General features: G+C 40.3%; 1 protein-coding gene across 1 annotated transcript in view; it reads right to left on the reverse strand.

Moving 5' to 3' along the window:
* si:ch73-366l1.5 overlaps positions 1-12,158 on the reverse strand; it is a gene marked incomplete in the record, with an annotated part of 44,171 nt that extends 32,013 nt beyond the window's left edge. The window contains 2 exon segments of the mRNA NM_001328072.1: positions 8,421-8,519; positions 11,839-12,158. Coding sequence (NP_001315001.1) covers positions 8,421-8,519; positions 11,839-12,066 — 327 coding nt within the window.
* Positions 12,159-17,500: the final 5,342 nt, after the last annotated feature.

Below are 17,500 nucleotides of genomic sequence, written 5' to 3' on the forward strand. Positions count from 1 at the left end.
CAAGTCATTGTATAACAGTGGATTGTTCTGGAGCTGCAACCCAGTACTGCCCTGGGAAACACCCATTCATACTCATTCACACACAAACACAAACACCCATACACATACACATACACACACACTACGGCCAATTTAGTTTATTCAATTCACCTACAGCGCCTGGGGGAAACCAGTGCATCCGGAGGAAACCCACGCCAACACAGGGAAAACATGCAAACTCCACACAGAATGCCAACTGGCCCAGTCAAGACTCGACCAAGCGACCTTCTTGCTGTGAGGCCACAATGCTAACCACTGAGCCACCATGCCGCCACAACAAGCACAATCCAATTGTTTATTTCGTCCCCAGAAACTAATCAACACATACGTCTGAATCCCGTCCCCAGAGATCGACTTCAGTTTCACCTCCAGCCAAACACAGCTGAACCTGCTTATCAACGGCGCAAAACATGCAAAATGGAGATGCAGCGGAGGTGCACAACCATCAAAGTACTCAGTTTACATTAATAATGTGTGTTAAATTCAAGAAAACCGACTTATTTATAATCTAAATATTTAAAAAAAAATCTTAAAATCAAGAAGCATTTACAAGACAAGTAAAATAATAATAATAATAATTATAATAATTCCTTACACTTGTATAGCGCTTTTCTGGGCACTCAAAGTGCTTTACACATTGGGGGGAATCTCCTCATCCACCACCAGTGTGCAGCATCCACCTGGGTGACATGACGGCAGCCATATTGGGCCAGACCGCACACCACACACCAGCTGATTGGTGGAGAGCAGACAGAGTGATGAAGCCAGTTATGATATGGAGATGGGTAAGATGGACAGAGGCCAGTGGGCAGATTTGGCCAGGATGCCAGGGTTAAACCTCTACTCTTTTTCGAAGGACATCCTGTGATTTTTAACGACCACAGAGAGTCGGGACCTCGGTTTATCGTCTCATCCGAAAGACGGCGCTCACTGAGCAATATAGAGTCCCCATTGCTATACTGGGGCATTAGGACCCACAAAGACCGCAGGGTGTGCACCCCCTGCTGGCCTCACTAACACCACTTTTGGCAGCAACCTAGCTTTTCCATGTGGTCTCCCATCCAGGTGCTGACCTTAGCTTCAGTGGGCGACCATAATAGTCGTTTTTGGAAATAATGAGTAAAAATAAAGTGAGTTTTTCCTTAAAACAAGCTAAATCTGCCAATGAAGCGAGCAAGATATTCTTATTTCAAAGCAAAAACTTGATTATTTTACTGTTCAAGGAAAAACTCTCTTAATTTTGACTCAAAAACAAGACAATATGTTGTATTTGTCTAGAAAATGCTTCTTGATTTAAGAATTTGTCGATATTCAGACTAGAAACACGACAAAAACTCAATTTTTTTAGCGTGTGGGTCTGAATTAAAGCGATAGTTCACCCCTAATATTTAAATTCTGTCAGAATTTAATCATCCTCCATTTGTTTCAAGCCTGTTTGAGATTCAACACAAAAGAAGATATTTTGAAGAATGTTGGGGGGAAAAAACTCTTCCGCCCCTACCATACACTGCAAAAAATGCTTTTCTTGCTTAGATTTTTTGTCTTGTTTCTAGTCTAAATATCTAAAATTTCTTATATCAAGAAGCATTTTCTAGACAAGCAAAACATACTGTCTTGTTTTGAGAAATAATATGCCAATATTAAGTGAGTTTTTCCTTAAAACAAGCACAATAATCTGCCAATGGGGTAAGCAAATTAATCTTGTTTTTTTTTTGACGTAAGATTATTTTGCTGACCCCATTGGCAGATTATTTTGCTTGTTTTAAGGAAAAACTCACCTAATTTTGGCATATTAATTCTGAAAACAAGACTACATGTTTTTCTTGTCTAGAAAATGCTTCTTGATTTAGGAATTTTAAGATATTTGGACTAGAAACTAGTAAGAAAAGCAGTTTTTGCAGTGTAGAAGTCAATGGCTACCAGTTTCCAACATTCTTCAAAAAAAAAAAAAAAAAAAACTCATAAAGGTTTAAAAAAATCACTTAAGGGTGCGAACCAATGACTGTAAAAAATATGGACGACGCGACAGCCCTTTTTCCCATTGAACGCCTTGAGGGCAAAACGCCTGCTTGACGGGCACAAACTGTCGCAAAAGACTGCTGAAATTGGAGCCAGACATGCGCAGAAGGATTGTCTGATGGAGCCAGAGGAGGAGCCGCGAAAATGAGCAGAGTCGAGCTTCCAACCAAACGCTTTATGTAAAATCAACCACGCCCCCCGAACTTCTCAGCATGCGTTTGCTGTCATATCAACACAAATGGATGTAATAACGTTAATAAATATGAGGGTTTTATATATTCAATCGTGCCAGCTCCAGGCCGCAGCGCATAACTTACTCGCGGCGTCGCGGGCTGATTCCGGCTCGCATGCGGCAGCGCCTGCTCGCTCGGCCGCCGCATCTGGCTCGATTGACTCGGGCTGGAATCGGGTAGTGAGTCCAGGCATCCGGAGTAGGTCCAGCAGAGGTAACATTAGTCAGTCTGAGCTCTAAGAGATAAGTCTCTGGCAGGCGAGAATCTAGCCGGAACTGTGTTTTGCTATCTGGGTGGTTAGGCGTGTATCAGCAAACTAATAAAGCCCGAAAAAAGCCCTGAACTTAGCGAATAAACAGTGTTCCACCAGGATCATGTATGTCAGAAACTATAGTTTACTGCTGAACTCATTTTGTCATGGTAAAATAACACAGAAATCGAATAATAACATTTCAGTCTACTTCAGTCTCCTGCCGAAGCTCAGACGCGCTGCTTTGAGAAACTGTCAATCACAGCTGTCAATCACGATGACACGCCCAGCATTAAATTACTGCTAAAAACAAACTGTTTACAAAAATGAAGATCTGCACCTATTTCAGCACAATAACCAGTGCCTTAATCGACCAGAACTATCTTTCGGGACATTTTATTGCAAGTGTAATATTTTTTTTTATTTGGGCTCAAGTCTCCTTCATTAACACGGAGGAGGCGGGCTTTATGACTTGTACTGCAGCCAGCCCCCAGGGGGCGATCTAACGGCCGAAACCTTCACTCAAACGCAGGCTTGCGGCACACTTGGTGCGAACATTTTCATTTTTGGCTTAATTTTACCTTTAAAACCATGACATGCTAAACTTTATCAAATGTTTCCCCAGTGTCTGTTTGACAGAAAGAAGGATATTTTCAACATTTCTAAACAATACTTTTAATTACTTATTTATTTTCCTTCTGCTACGATGGTAGTGCATATTTTTTAGCTGTTTTAAGCAGAAACTCGTTGAGACTCATCATTCAGAAAACTATACAGTATGTTGTACTTGTCGAGAAAACGCTTCTTGATTTAAACGTTGTTGGATATTTGGACTAAAAACAAGTCTAAACTCTTAATAGGAAAAGTGTTTTTGTAGTGTGTTTAGTTAGGCTCTCATTCATCAGGTACAAGGAACCAGCTCATGCAAATCTGCTTTACAGCCTCAATAAATGTCTAATTTACAATCAATAAATGTTCAAGCTTCTGCATGAGAGACATTCACTGATAAAACCCCCAAACACTGCTGAAGAGCGATCTATTATGTTCCAGCTTTTATTCCCAGCACTGCTCATACATTTGTTAAAAAGCTCATTTGATGCAATGTTAAATGGTTGTTATTTAGTTTAATCGGTGTATTTGAACAGGTTTACATGCTTTAATGTCCAAAAAAAGTTTACAACTTAATTCTCAAACTGCTTCACACTTAAAAGACACAAGGATAGCATTAAAAAACAGCTATCCAGAGTTTATACAATATTTATATATACACAGTGGAAGAATTATTAGCCCCTCTGTTTATTTCTGTTTAATGGAGAGCGGAGTTTCTGATTATAGCTTTAATAACCTATTTCTAATAACTGATTTATTTTCTCTTTGCCATGATGACAGCACATACTAATAGACTAGATATTTTTCAAGACACTTCCACCACAACCCTAAGCTGCTCTATTGGATTGAGATCTGGTGACTGTGGAGGCCATTTGAGTACAGTGAACTCATCGTCATGTTCAAGAAACCAGTCTGAGATGATTGAGCTTTATGACATGGTGTGTTATCCTGCTGGAAGCAGTCATCAGAAGATGGAGACACTGTGCTCATAAAGGGATGGACATGGTGAGCAACAATACTACTCATTAGTAACAATACTTGCTACTAATGGGCTTTCTTTTAGCTGGAACCAGTCTGGCCATTCTCCTCTGACCTCTGGCATCAGCAAGGCATTTGCGCCCACAGAACTGCCGCTCGCTGGATATTTCCTCTTTATTCAGACCGCTCTCTGTAAACCCTAGAGATGGTTGTGCGTGAAAATCCCAATAGATCAGCAGTTTCTGAAATATTCAGACCATGGCACCAACAACCATGCCACATTCAGTCACTTAAATCCCCTTTCTTCCCCATACTGATGCTCGCTTTAAGCAGATCGACTTAACCATGTCTACATGCCTAAATGCATTGAGTTGCTGCCATGTGATTGGCTGATTAGAAATTTGCGTTAACGAGCAGTTGGACAGGTGTACCTATTAAAGTGGCCAGCGAGTGTGTGTTCACTCATTTCGGAACTCTTTTAGAATTAAAATAACACTGCAAGTTCTGCGGTGTAGTAAACAGAACTCATTTTCTGAGTGTTGGTCTAGAAAGACGACAAAAATCTTAAATAAGAAAAGCTTTTTTTTTTCAGTGCATTTTCTACCATCAACTTTGCAAACACTTTTTGAGCTTAGAGGTTCAATAAGTTTGCATTTTGTAACTTTCTAACACACATCTGCCATCATACGCTGCAGTTAGCCCAAAACTGCAGTCTGCCTGAGGGAGACGGGACGCATTCTGGCCGGGATTTCCCCATTATAGTAAGGCAGGCTGTATCAGAGTTACATAAGGAAGCTGTGTAATGGATCCCCGAGGGTCCGACCAGCGCTAATGCTTCTCATGTGTGGCCGTTCACAGCATTTACAGCATCACAGACACGCTGGCTCTGTTTTCAGTGCGCTAGATCACGGGCAGTTTGCACACAGAAAGCACTTCTGTTTTACTTCATTTGAATTTTATATCATGCTTTGCATCCAGCGATGTTACAAATAAAAAGAAGAGCTAATGTGGTCCACTGTGGAGTTATGCACTGAGCAAAACATCTGTGCTTTTAATTGAGTTTTCTGTTTATTTACAGTGGTGAAGTGCATTATGGGATGTTGATCTCTGCTCTGTCCACTTTTAATGTTAAATAATCAACTCTACAGTTTAACAAAGTGACTTTTAGTGATGTTTTTAGTTGTTTGAAATAATATAATGTACTATATCTAGAGAAATAAGTGTGTGAAATAGCAGGAAATGTGCTGCAGTTTATTATAAGGTGTTTGTAGCGTAATATACGACACCAACACAGACAATATAGCACTGCAAACTATTACAAATCACAATAAAAGTCACTTTTTCACACTTTTCAATGTTAAAAGTTGTTGGAAGAAAGATCAAAATCCCATAATGCAATTCAAAAGCAGAAATAAACTGGGCAAAATAAAAACATGAATCAAAAAATACAGAAAAACTGCGCACTTACGGATATTTTCCACAATGTGGGGTCTGCTTTAAAGGGTGAAAATTGAAGTTCTGTCATAATAAGGAAAGTAATTGGACAAAAGTGGTTTGTACAGTAGCCACCCTACTAAAAAAACAGCTTTTTTTTTGGCTGGTTTTAGCTGGTTGACCAGGCTGGTTTTAGAGGGGTTTTGGCCATTTCCAGGCTGGTTTCCAGCCATTTCCAGTCTGGTTTTAGCTGGTCAGGCTGGGAGATGACCAGCCAAAACCAGCTATGTCCAGGCTGGTCAAGCTGGTTTTAGCTGGTCATTTTCCAGCCTGACCAGCTAGGACCAGGCTGGAAATGGCTGAGGTATCTCAGTGTGGTATGGAAACAGCTCAAACCAAGACCGCAAAGCACTTCAAAGAGTTGTGCGTTTAGCTGAGCGCATCTCAGGGTCTGCTTTCCCCTCCTTACAGGACATCTATATTAAACGCTGTAAGAACAGAGCTGTTAAAATCTGTAAGGACTTAAACCATCCTGACAATTATCTATTCACTTTGCTTCCATCTAGAAAACGATTTCGTAGCTTGATGGCAAAAACTGAGAGACTTAGGAGGAGTTTCTTTCCCCAGGCCATTAGGCTACTAAATTCTAACCCGGGGTCCGTTCTTCGTACCTCGCTTAAATGATCTAAGATGATTTGGCAGATCCTGGATCTTTTAATCTTGATAACTGATCTCTCGCTTATTTGGTTCTTCAAACGAGTTCGCGAATCAGATTAGAATGTCTGGATGAACTGATCTGAGATCGCTGCGTGTGTTGTTAAGGACAGATCTATTGATCCTCGAAATCATGATCAGCAATGCAACGATTGGCTGACGGCACAGCAGCGTAATGACATCATCTGATTAATATTCAATTATCCATGTGAGCAAAATTACATCAAATTAGCAGCAAACGGCTTGTTTAATATGACACGCAAGAACTTGACATTTGTTGTGAGCTGCAGGCTTTACACTTTCATGTGTCAAGAGTATTCATCATGTATTTCAATGCATATCAATGTATTTAGTTCTACATTTAGAAAAGATTTTCTTTATTATAGTACAGTTTTTTAATCGGTGTAAAGAATAACTGGTTGTTTCCAAAAGCATTTTGATATTGGTAAAGGCGTCTGCAACTTTTGTGAAGCATCACTGGCATATTAACTGTCAAAACATGTTTATGACTGCATAAATGTATTATTGCTTTTAAAAAAAGTCACATATTGCGCATTTCTATTATACACAATTTGTACTAAAGCGATCTAAAAAGTTCATATCAAGAAGTTTTCTCTTTGCACCACCAGGTGGCAGTCTTTGTACTTTCATTTCGAGGGTGCAGATTGCATAAGTTTTATTAATATGTAAAACTTTATTTATTTTATTAATGACTATAACTTTATATATATAGTTAAAAACTACTATTTTCCCAAGTGTATATAACTTTTACTGTAAGAAAATATCAGAACTCGGTACATACTTTCTGTATTATCTTTGCTTGAACTGAGCCGATCTAATCCTGTTTATATGACTTGAACCTGCTCCCGATCAGGTTTGACCTAGCAGATCTGTTGCCATGACAACAACTCTAGGAACAGCTTTGAAGAACGAAACGATCCTGGATCGTGTCAAATCGTCAATATCCAAATCCAGCTAACTGAGTAATCCACGTACGAAGAACAGACCCCCGGTGTTACACATTACGTGATTTTTTCGTATTTATCATTGTAGTAGTCATATTCATAAGTACATCATATTGCTGCTATTCTTATTACCTTGTATAATTTTTTGCACATCTTTTTTTTTTGCACGCTTTTTTTTTTCTTCTCTTTCCTTAATATGTAATTTTTTGTTTATCTATACTTGCACTATCTCTGGAGCGGACCTGACCTACATTTCACTGCTGGTCATACTTTGTATAACTATGTATGTGACAAATAAAACTTGACTTGACTTGACTTAAAACCAGCCTGGTCAACCAGCTAAAACCAGCCTAGGCTGGTTTAAGCTGGATTTTCCAATAGGGTAGTTTGCTTATACTCCTGAAAAAAAAAAATCACCATAGTGTACATAAATTACAATGATTTACTCTGAAAACGGGTTTCTGTGTGTAGTCGGTTCAGGAGCTTATTTAACGTTACTGCTTTAATTGTGTTTTAAAGCTTTCACCTTAATAATGTCGTTGTTGTCGTTTCCCTGCTGAAAAATCCAGCTTAAACCAGCCTAGGCTGGTTGGCTGGTTTTAGCTGGTTGACCAGGCTGGTTTTAGAAGGGTTTTGGCCACTTCCAGGCTGGTTTCCAGCCATTTCCAGCCTGGTCTTAGCTGGTCAGGCTGGGAGATGACCAGCTAAAACCAGCTTGACCAGCCTAGCCAGGCTGGGAGCCCAGCCAATACCAGCTATGTCCACCTTAGACCAGGCTGGTCAAGCTGGTTTTAGCTGGATTTAGCTGGTCATTTTCCAGCCTGACCTAAACCCAACCTCACAGTAACCTAATGTGTTTTGTTAATGTCTACTCTCCACCATACACCACTTAAACCCAACCTACTTGTGGTTTAAGTCCCGCCCACTTATAGGCCACCCAAGCTACATGCGGTGTAATCCCTCCCACTTGGGGGTCTCCGGGCTGCAGCGATACCGACTTGGTTTTATCCAGCATTCTTCAGTATATCATGAATTTTAGGTTAGCGGGAAATGTTATATCGTTATAGCAATACTCAACAACAATCCCGCATGTTTTTCCAGTATCATGCAGCATAATTTCACATGTGGACACTATTTAGGCTTTCTGATCGCACTGCTACATCACATCCCATCTCTTACCTGCACAGGTGTGTGTTGCACTGCGATGCTCTCAGGTTGATCCTCCAAAACTCCCACATCCTCAATCACAGGCGCGACTGCAGACACCGGCTCCTCAGCCTGTTTGAGCAAACAGAACACAGCTCAGAAACACACACACACACACACACCAATAAATGAGCATGTACAACCAATTCTGGAGTCATTTTGAGCTCTACCACACAAGTACTACGCAGATAACAGGGATCAATTTAAGATATTGGATCAATGCAGTATATATGGCAGGTTTAATCAGGTGATCTAGGCCAACGCTGTGATAACAACACTAAATATTTTCATCAGTGTTGACGATTGAAGCTCTGAGATCCTGTCATGTACATTCACAAACATACACACACACACACACTCTCAGCAGAAGCCTGTCACACAATATACACTTTTAAATATAGCAGATATACGTTTGAAGCCATACATAGGCGCACAGGAGCTCTGGTTTCTGCTGCGGCGGACAATTTCTAAGTCAAGACCAAAACGTGCGCTCGCGGGAAAGGTCACAAAACACTGCTGAACAACATCACGTCCACCAGTGTGATGTTTAAAATAGGCCGAGCAACAGAAACGTTCAGTCCAGGCCAAGATCAAGTTATTCACAGTGAATACTGCAGTGTTTTTGAACCATACCACAGTAAAGCCATTCATTTTAATGTCGGCTTAAGTCCCTTTATTAATCCGGGGTCGCCACAGCGGAATGAACCGCCAACTTATCCAGCAATTTTTTACGCAGCGGATGCTCGTCCAACCCTGTGGAACGAAAACCGCATTGTTCCTCCTGGATCCTAGATTCAACCATCAGCCCGGATCCTCCTCTCCAGTACCCTGCCATAGACTTTCCAATGCTCATAAACACTATTTACTACAGTATGTTTTGTCATGTAACTTATCTACTGAGAGATTACAGTGGAGTGAGAGGATTAAAGTTACAGTATAGTAAAAGTCCTTTCATATAAAGATTGAAGATCTGTGAAGGCCGACATGCTGGCTCAGTGGTAAGCACTGTAGCCTTACAGCAAGAAGGTTGCTTGTTCGAGCCTTGGCTGGGTCAGTTGTCATTTCTGTGTGGAGTTTGCATGTTCTCCTCGTATTCCCACACAGTGCAAACACATGCGCTATAGGGGAATTGATAAACTAAATTGCCTGTAGTGTATGAGTGAGTGTGTGTATGAGTGTGTATGGATGTTTTCCATTACTGGGTGGCAGCTGGAAGAGCATCTGCTACTTAAAAAATATTCTGGATTAGTTGGCGGTTCATTTAACTGTGGCGACCCCTGATAAATAAAGGGACTAAGCCGAAGGAAAATGAATGAATGAATGGATCTGTGTGAAATTGTGTCTGTTTATTTTGCTAGCGCACAATGATGACATGACAAAATGATCAGCCCTCGTGTGAAATTTTAATTTGCTGACGTGACGTTTAACAGGTGCAGGAATACAGTATTTCCTATTACATTCGTCCACTGAGAATGTCTTATTTCTTTTAATTCGGCTGGAATAATCCACACTCCCCGGCCACTTTATTAGGTACACCTTGCTAGTACCAGGTTGGACCTCCTTTTGCCTTCAGAACTGCCTTAATCCTTCGTGGCGTAGATTCAACAAGCTACTGGAAATATTGCTCAGAGATTTTGCTCCATATTGACATGATAGCATCACGCAGTTGCTGCACATCCATGATGCCAATCTCCTTTTCCACCACATCCCAAAGGTGCTCTATTGGATTGAGCTCTGGTGACTGTGGAGGCCATTTGAGTACAGTTTTTAAGGCAAATTTGTGTCAACAAGCAGTTAGACAGGTGTACCTAATAAAGTGGCCGGTGAGTATGTACAATATTGACCGTTTACATTTTTATTATTATTATTATTATATATATACACACTGTATATATGACATTTAAAAATGTCCCAGACTAATAATTTGCTTTTAAATGCACATACTTTTTTGATCAGTATACATCCAGGGATTGACCCCCCCAATTAAAGCTTGATCCCCCCTGAAGGACGTCCAAACGACATGTAGACGGGGTCAGTCCTCTAAATAGTGAGATCTAGTTTTCTCTGATCTGTATCTTAAATAATAATATAAATGTTTAAAATAATAGACAGTATACATACGCATTTGACCACCCTTATAACGACTCATATTATTGTGAATGCATGATCATGCCAATCAATCAGTGCGTGAAAAAGTCATTCAACGCTCTGAAAAGAACACTTCAAGAGCACCGATGAACATCATAAGTGCTCACAGGACACTTTTCTTGTAAAATAGCTGTTTGTTTCTACATATACACTCACCGGCCACTTTATTAGGTACACCTCTCCAACTGCTCGTTAACGTGAATTTCTAATCAGCCAATCACATGGCAGCAACTCAATGCATTTGGGCATGTAGACATGGTTAAGACGATCTGCTGCAGTTCAAACCGAGCATCAGAATGGAGAGGAAAAGGGATTTAAGTGACTTTGAACGTGGCATGGTTGTTGGTGCCAGACAGGCTGGTCAGAGTATTTCAGAAACTGCTGATCTATATCCTTGTATCAGCGGTTCAGGCTGGTGGTGGTGGTGTAATGGTGTTGTGGATAATTTCTTGGCACACTTTGGGCTCATTAGTACCAATTGAGCATCGTGTCAACACCACAGCCTACCCGAGTATTGTTGCTGACCATGTCCATCCCTTTATGACCACAGTGTACTCATCTTCTGATGGCTACTTCCAGCAGGATAACGCACCATGTCATAAAGCGTGAATCATCTAAGACTGGTTTCTTAAACATGACAATGAGTTCACTGTACTCAAATGGCCTCCACAGTCACCAGAGTTCAATCCAATAGAGCACCTTTGGGATGTGGTGGAACGGGAGATTGGCATCATGGATGTGCAGCAACTGCGTGATGCTATCATGTCAATATGGAGCAAAATCTCTGAGGAATATTTGCAGTAGCTTGTTGAATCCACACCACGAAGGATTAAGGCAGTTCTGAAGGCAAAAAAGGGCCCAAGTCGGTACTAGTAAGGTGTACCTAATAAAGTGGCCGGCGAGTGTCGTTTAAACATATTTTAATTTTAAATGTGTTGTATAGTTTGACTTGCGGTGGCCTCTGAAATAGCTAATCAGAGGATACTATACGTCAGAATACACTAAATATCCCAAGAAGAAAGAAGAAAGTCCGATTGTGCGAATATAAAACCAACTACCTCAATTGGAAGTCAATGGTAAACAGTTTCCAACATTCTTCAAAATATCTGCTTTCGTGTTGTTCAACCCAACAAAAATATCATCAAGTGAGTGGCCTAAATAATGACGGATTATCATTTTTGAGTAAACTACCCCTCACCAGTACACATAAAACATCGCAATGCTCGTGTGAGCGGCGTTTTACCTGCACAGGTGAGATGAGTTCCGCATGACAGGGGTCTTCCCTCCTCAGAGCTGTAGCCGGGACATGCTGCTCCTCTGCGGGCTGCTGGAGCTCAGTCAGCCGCTCGTCTCTCTTCTCCTTCGGCTCTTTCTTCGGCGCAGGTTTCTTCGCCAGGAGCGTCGATGCGATTATTATGGCGATGACAGTGAAGAAAAGTGCGGACAGAATAACGGGGACGTCTATGATCATGGTTGCCTGCTGCTGTTGTTTTGGAGGTGTTAAATGCGAGTGTGTATTGTCTTGGTTATCTGGACGCCTGTAGGAAGCGGATTAGGCTAGAGCTTGTCCCGTTAGAGAGAGAGAGAGAGAGAGAGAGAGAGAGAGAGAGAGAGAGAGAGAGAGAGAGAGAGAGAGAGAGAGAGAGAGAGATCAAGTCCATGTGCTAGAGACGCGCTCCAGATGGCCGTGTGCTAATATTTACTCAGCACCCTACATAGACAGCACATTGAAGTGCACTAGAACTAGAAAAAACGAGCTTTCCGAATGTGCAAGGTTATTGTAGTAAACGAAAAACTAAAACTACTGGTCAATAATAATGTTTTTATACAAATTAATGAAACCAACTAAAACTAAACTGAAATTTAAAGCAAATTAAATAGAAATATTGATATAGAAACAAATTTTAAACATGCAAAACTATAATAATCTTGATGCTACTCAAATTCACACTTAAAAATTATAGTTTGTCAAAATTATTTCAGGTTTGAATGTGACGATGATGCTTATGCTTTTAAATATAATGTATTCTACTGATCTGTCTAGGCGGCACAGTGGCTCTGTGGTTAGCACTGTGGCCTCACAGCAAGGAGGTTGCTGGTTCGAGTCCCAGCTGGGTCAGTTGGTATTGCTCTGTGGAGTTTGTATGTTCCTCCCGTGTTGGTGTGGGTTTCCTCCGGGTGCTATAGGGGAACTGAGTGATTCACCAAAAAATTAAATAAACTAGTAAATAATAAGGTGAGAACGTGGTAAGATCTGAAAATGTGGTAAAAATCAGGCAGCCATGAGGGCTTGTCTTTTTCTGGATTGCTTTTGAAAGCCCTATCGGTTGGGTTTAGGGAAGGGGGATCGGTCGGTCGGTCAGTCAGTCAGTCAGTTGACAGCGGCCTCTGATGGATTTATTTGAGAACAGCAGGCGTGAATGGCACTCGCGAGAGAAATTTGAGATCTGAAAAAGCATACACAGCAGTCCCTGGTGCATACCTGTCAACATTGGGATATGAAAATAAGGCATACCCCCCCCCCAACCCCCCAAAAAAAGTCACATTAACCTTTTCTTCTCTGTTTAATTTAAACATTCTGATTAAAGAGCTGATTAAATGAATGTTTATGATTAGATTTTTAGTTTGATTACATTAAATAACAGAGGCGTCACTTTAAAAATGCACACACACATCTATAATGAAAGCATGCTTTCTTAACTTTTTATGCTCATTTTAGACAAAAAGTGTATTTAAAAGAACCCCCCCCCCCCCCCCCCCCCCCCCAAGATCGACGAGTTTAGAAATTATTAGTATAATTATGTGTATGTCTGTTGTTCACTTTTGGTTAGCTTCAAATCGTGTGAACAGAATCCATATCACCATGGAGCGCATCTGACAGTCACGCACCGCTATATGGACTTGAGGATTGTATTGGAAAGGAAGGGAATCCTTTCCAATTTATATTTATTTCAAAGTGTTTTCATGCCTAAATAAAACGAAAGCACAGAAGAGACTCACATTTAAGAGCAAAAGGCGCCCCCTGGTGGTTCGGCAGCATGGGTTGCGTATAGGGAGGATCGGCTCTGTTTATTGCCACCCTTCATAGAAAGATTGAAAATACAGGAGAAAAACAGGAAAATACCTTTACGGGATGATAGCGGGATAGAACTGTAAAATACGGGAGAATCCTAAGAAAAACGGGAGGGTTGCTCCATGCTAGTGGATTCTCGAAAACAAAAACTGCAAAAAACATAGCTCCTGGGGCGTATTTGGTGCTCTTCATAAATGTATACAGGGGTGTGTAATCAAAATGAGCCTGGCTTGCATTTTGTATTTTATATTTCAATATTTCACATGATCTTAAATGTGTAATTTTTATATTTCTAAAGATGTTTAGTGACTAAAACATCATTTTAATAAATTTATCTGTTTAATAAATCTGTTTTGCACTAAAATATATGCGCTATATTCACTAAGAAACTCAGCAAAATATTCATTTTTCAGAGTGTGGTGTGCTCATTTATGCGGAGCACCGTATTTTTCATTTCCAATTTAAACTACATGAAAGATTCTTATTCTCTTGAAAAAATATTTCACCTCAGGGAGAAAAGAGTGTGGATTTTCCAGCGGTTCTCCGTGCGTCACTCCCTTTGAATTTATCATGTCATAAATAACCACGATGACACACATTGAGGGATTATGGCCATTATAAGGCCAATAACATCCGTCACAGTGGTTCATAACATCACACATGGGTCTAGCTTTGGCTTGATGAGTGTGGAGGTGACACAAATAGGGGAAAATGTCTTCGATTTAATTCTCATTTCCTGTACTGCCATGCAGAACTGTGGTGATGTCAGTTTGATTCGTTTATTTACACTGATAACGATTTATGTAAATTACCCAGTATGTTACTGTAATATTAACTGTATTTTACTGTAAGACAGTTATGCGGTGTGTTACTGTATTTTAAAGGTGCGTAAAAAAAACTATAGAATACACTAGACATGTCAGTCGTATACTTTTGAATAGGGAAAAGTGTAACTGTCAATATGGCGAACGAAGCCCCGCCTTCTAATACAGGAGCCAATCAGCGATAGCTATATGGCAAATAATGCCCGCCTTTTAGGACAGGGGCCAATCAGCGATCGCTATATGGTGAATAAAGCCCGCCTTCTAGTACAGGAGCCAATCAGCGATCGCTATATGGTGAATGAAGCCCCGCCTTCTAATACAGGAGCCAATCAGCAATCGCTATTTGGCAATTAAAGCCCGCCTTCTAGGAAGGAGCCAATCAGCAAACGTTATATGGCAAATAAAGCCCGCCTTCTAGTACAGGAGCCAATCAGCGATTGCTACATGGTGAATAAAGCCCGCCTTCTAGGACAGCAGCCAATCAGCGATCGCTAAATGGTGGATAAAGCCCGCCTTCTAGGACAGGAGCCAATCAGCAATCGCTATATGGTGGATAAAGCCCACCTTCTAGGACAGGAGCCAATCAGCAATCGCTATATAGCGAATGAAGCCCCGCCTTCTAATACAGGAGCCAATCAGCAATCGCTATATGGCAAATAAAGCCAGCCTTCTAGTACAGGAGCCAATCAGCGATCGCTATATGGTGAATAAAGCCCCGCCTTCTAATACAGGAGCCAATCAGCAATCGCTATATGGCAAATAAAGCCAGCCTTCTAGTACAGGAGCCAATCAGCAATAGATTTATGGCGAATTAAGCCCCGCCTTCTAATACAGGAGCCAATCAGCGATCACTATATGGTGAAAAAAAGCTCGCCTTCTTGGACAGGAGCCAATCAGCGATTGCTACATGGCGAATAAAGCTTGCCTTCTTGGACAGGAGCCTATCAGCGATCGCTACATGGCGAATAAAGCCCGCCTTCTAGTACAGCAGCCAATCAGCGATCGCTACATGGCGAATAAAGCCCGCCTTCTAGTACAGCAGCCAATCAGCGATCGCTACATGGCGAATAAAGCCCGCCTTCTAGTACAGCAGCCAATCAGCGATCGCTACATGGCGAATAAAGCCCGCCTTCTAGGACAGGAGCCTATAAAAGGAGTCGCAAAACAAATATCTGATCAATTGTTCTCGGTTTATATTATGCTTGAGTTACCGATGCAACTACTGGCGCATTTGTATTACATTCCAAAAAACGTAAAACACTGTGGAATCACCTTGGTATTAAAACCGCATCTATAACGACAACAATAACACAAACACAGTTAATGAAGGCAAATCTAAAAATTATTATAGCCTAAAAAGCATAATGGCTAACGCTAACACCGCCTTTATAGCAGCATGTAGTGTTGTTGCTAGAAGGAATACAGCTGTATAAATTACCCATTAAATAACATTTTATTAACGCCCACCTCTATTCCAACCCTAAACTCAATCCTCACAGTTATGTAAAAACCGTAATTACACTAAGAAATTATTTATATTCTTTATTAAATGACCAATTAATTGTATTTAATTATTGTCTACCCCCACAACAACCCTCACGGTAATGTTAAACTGGTAATTATACAGTGTTTTTCATATTATTAATGAAATTACTAATTAAATTGTATTTAATTTACGCCCACACAACCCCACGTACTACTGTAAAAGTCTTAATAATTGTTGCACAGCGTCACAAAAATTACGCTACATTGATGCGAGTATCTGCAGCTGTATCCTTTCTAGACTTTACCAGTACACAGAGGAGACCAAAAGCTGCTTCGTGATTAGCTAAAATCAATTTCAGGTAATTAAGTTGGCGTTACGAAATTTTACGAAACGTTTCGAATTGTAATACACCTTTTTCTTTCCCCAATAGTAAAAATATGTGGTTAAAAGTTCCCTGAAGTGCTTTGAAATGTGCCGATTTGATTAATGCATGATTTAAATTGAACTTAAAGATAAAGACGTGGGCGGGACAGAGTAGCCCCTCCCCTATTATAAAAACCAGCCAATAGCATTTCAGTGGCACAAACGTGGAAATTACGCCGCTGAAATCACAGATGTCGATTAAACACACCCAGAATATCACACATTATGCGAAAACACAGCACACAGATAAATACATGAAAACTTTTATTAAACAATTGTCGTTATTATTAATTCTGTTTTGATCTCAGCATCATTGGGGCTTCATGAACGAGTACACTCTCCAAAAACCACAACTCCTGAATTATGAGCACGAACGACCAACATCAGATAAAAATAGGCACTTTTTTTAAACCACACTGCTTTTCTCGACGCCGGTTACGTCAAACACACAGAAAAAGCACTTCTACAAACATCTGACCGACATTTGACAACTCGCGTCCATCACAACACTGCAAAACATGCTTTTCATACATAGTTATTGTCACGTTTATAGTCCACATATCTACAAACTCTTAAATCAAGAAGCTTTTTTTTGACAAGCAAAAAATATTGTCTTGTTTTCCAAAATATTAAGTACAAATTAAGCGCGTTTTTCCTTAAAACAAATAAAATAATCAAGTTTTGGCTAAATTTTGACTCATTATTTCTTAACAAGACAATATGTTTGATGGCTAGAAAATGCTTCTTGATTAAAGAATATTTGGACTAAATACGAGACAAAATCTGAGAAAAGAGTGTTTTAATCGCAGTGAACAACTGTTTTTTTTAGCCCTGAAATACATTTAAGTTGTCTTATTTTTGGACTTATGCTTCTCCTTTCATTTAAAAAAACAGTTCACATACAAAAACGTTAAGACAACACAGGCTCGTCATTTCTCAATAGGAACGTGGATCAATGATCATCAAAAGTAGTGCCGTTTGACAGTTGATCGTGACTAATCGCATACAATTTAAAAGTTTGTATTTACATGTGCGTTAATTGCCTATATATAATTATGCGCACAGACAAGTACGTACTACAATAATATTACCATATATA

Source organism: Danio rerio, chromosome 3 (assembly GCF_049306965.1).
Source record: "Danio rerio strain Tuebingen ecotype United States chromosome 3, GRCz12tu, whole genome shotgun sequence".
NCBI classification, from domain to species: domain Eukaryota; kingdom Metazoa; phylum Chordata; class Actinopteri; order Cypriniformes; family Danionidae; genus Danio; species Danio rerio.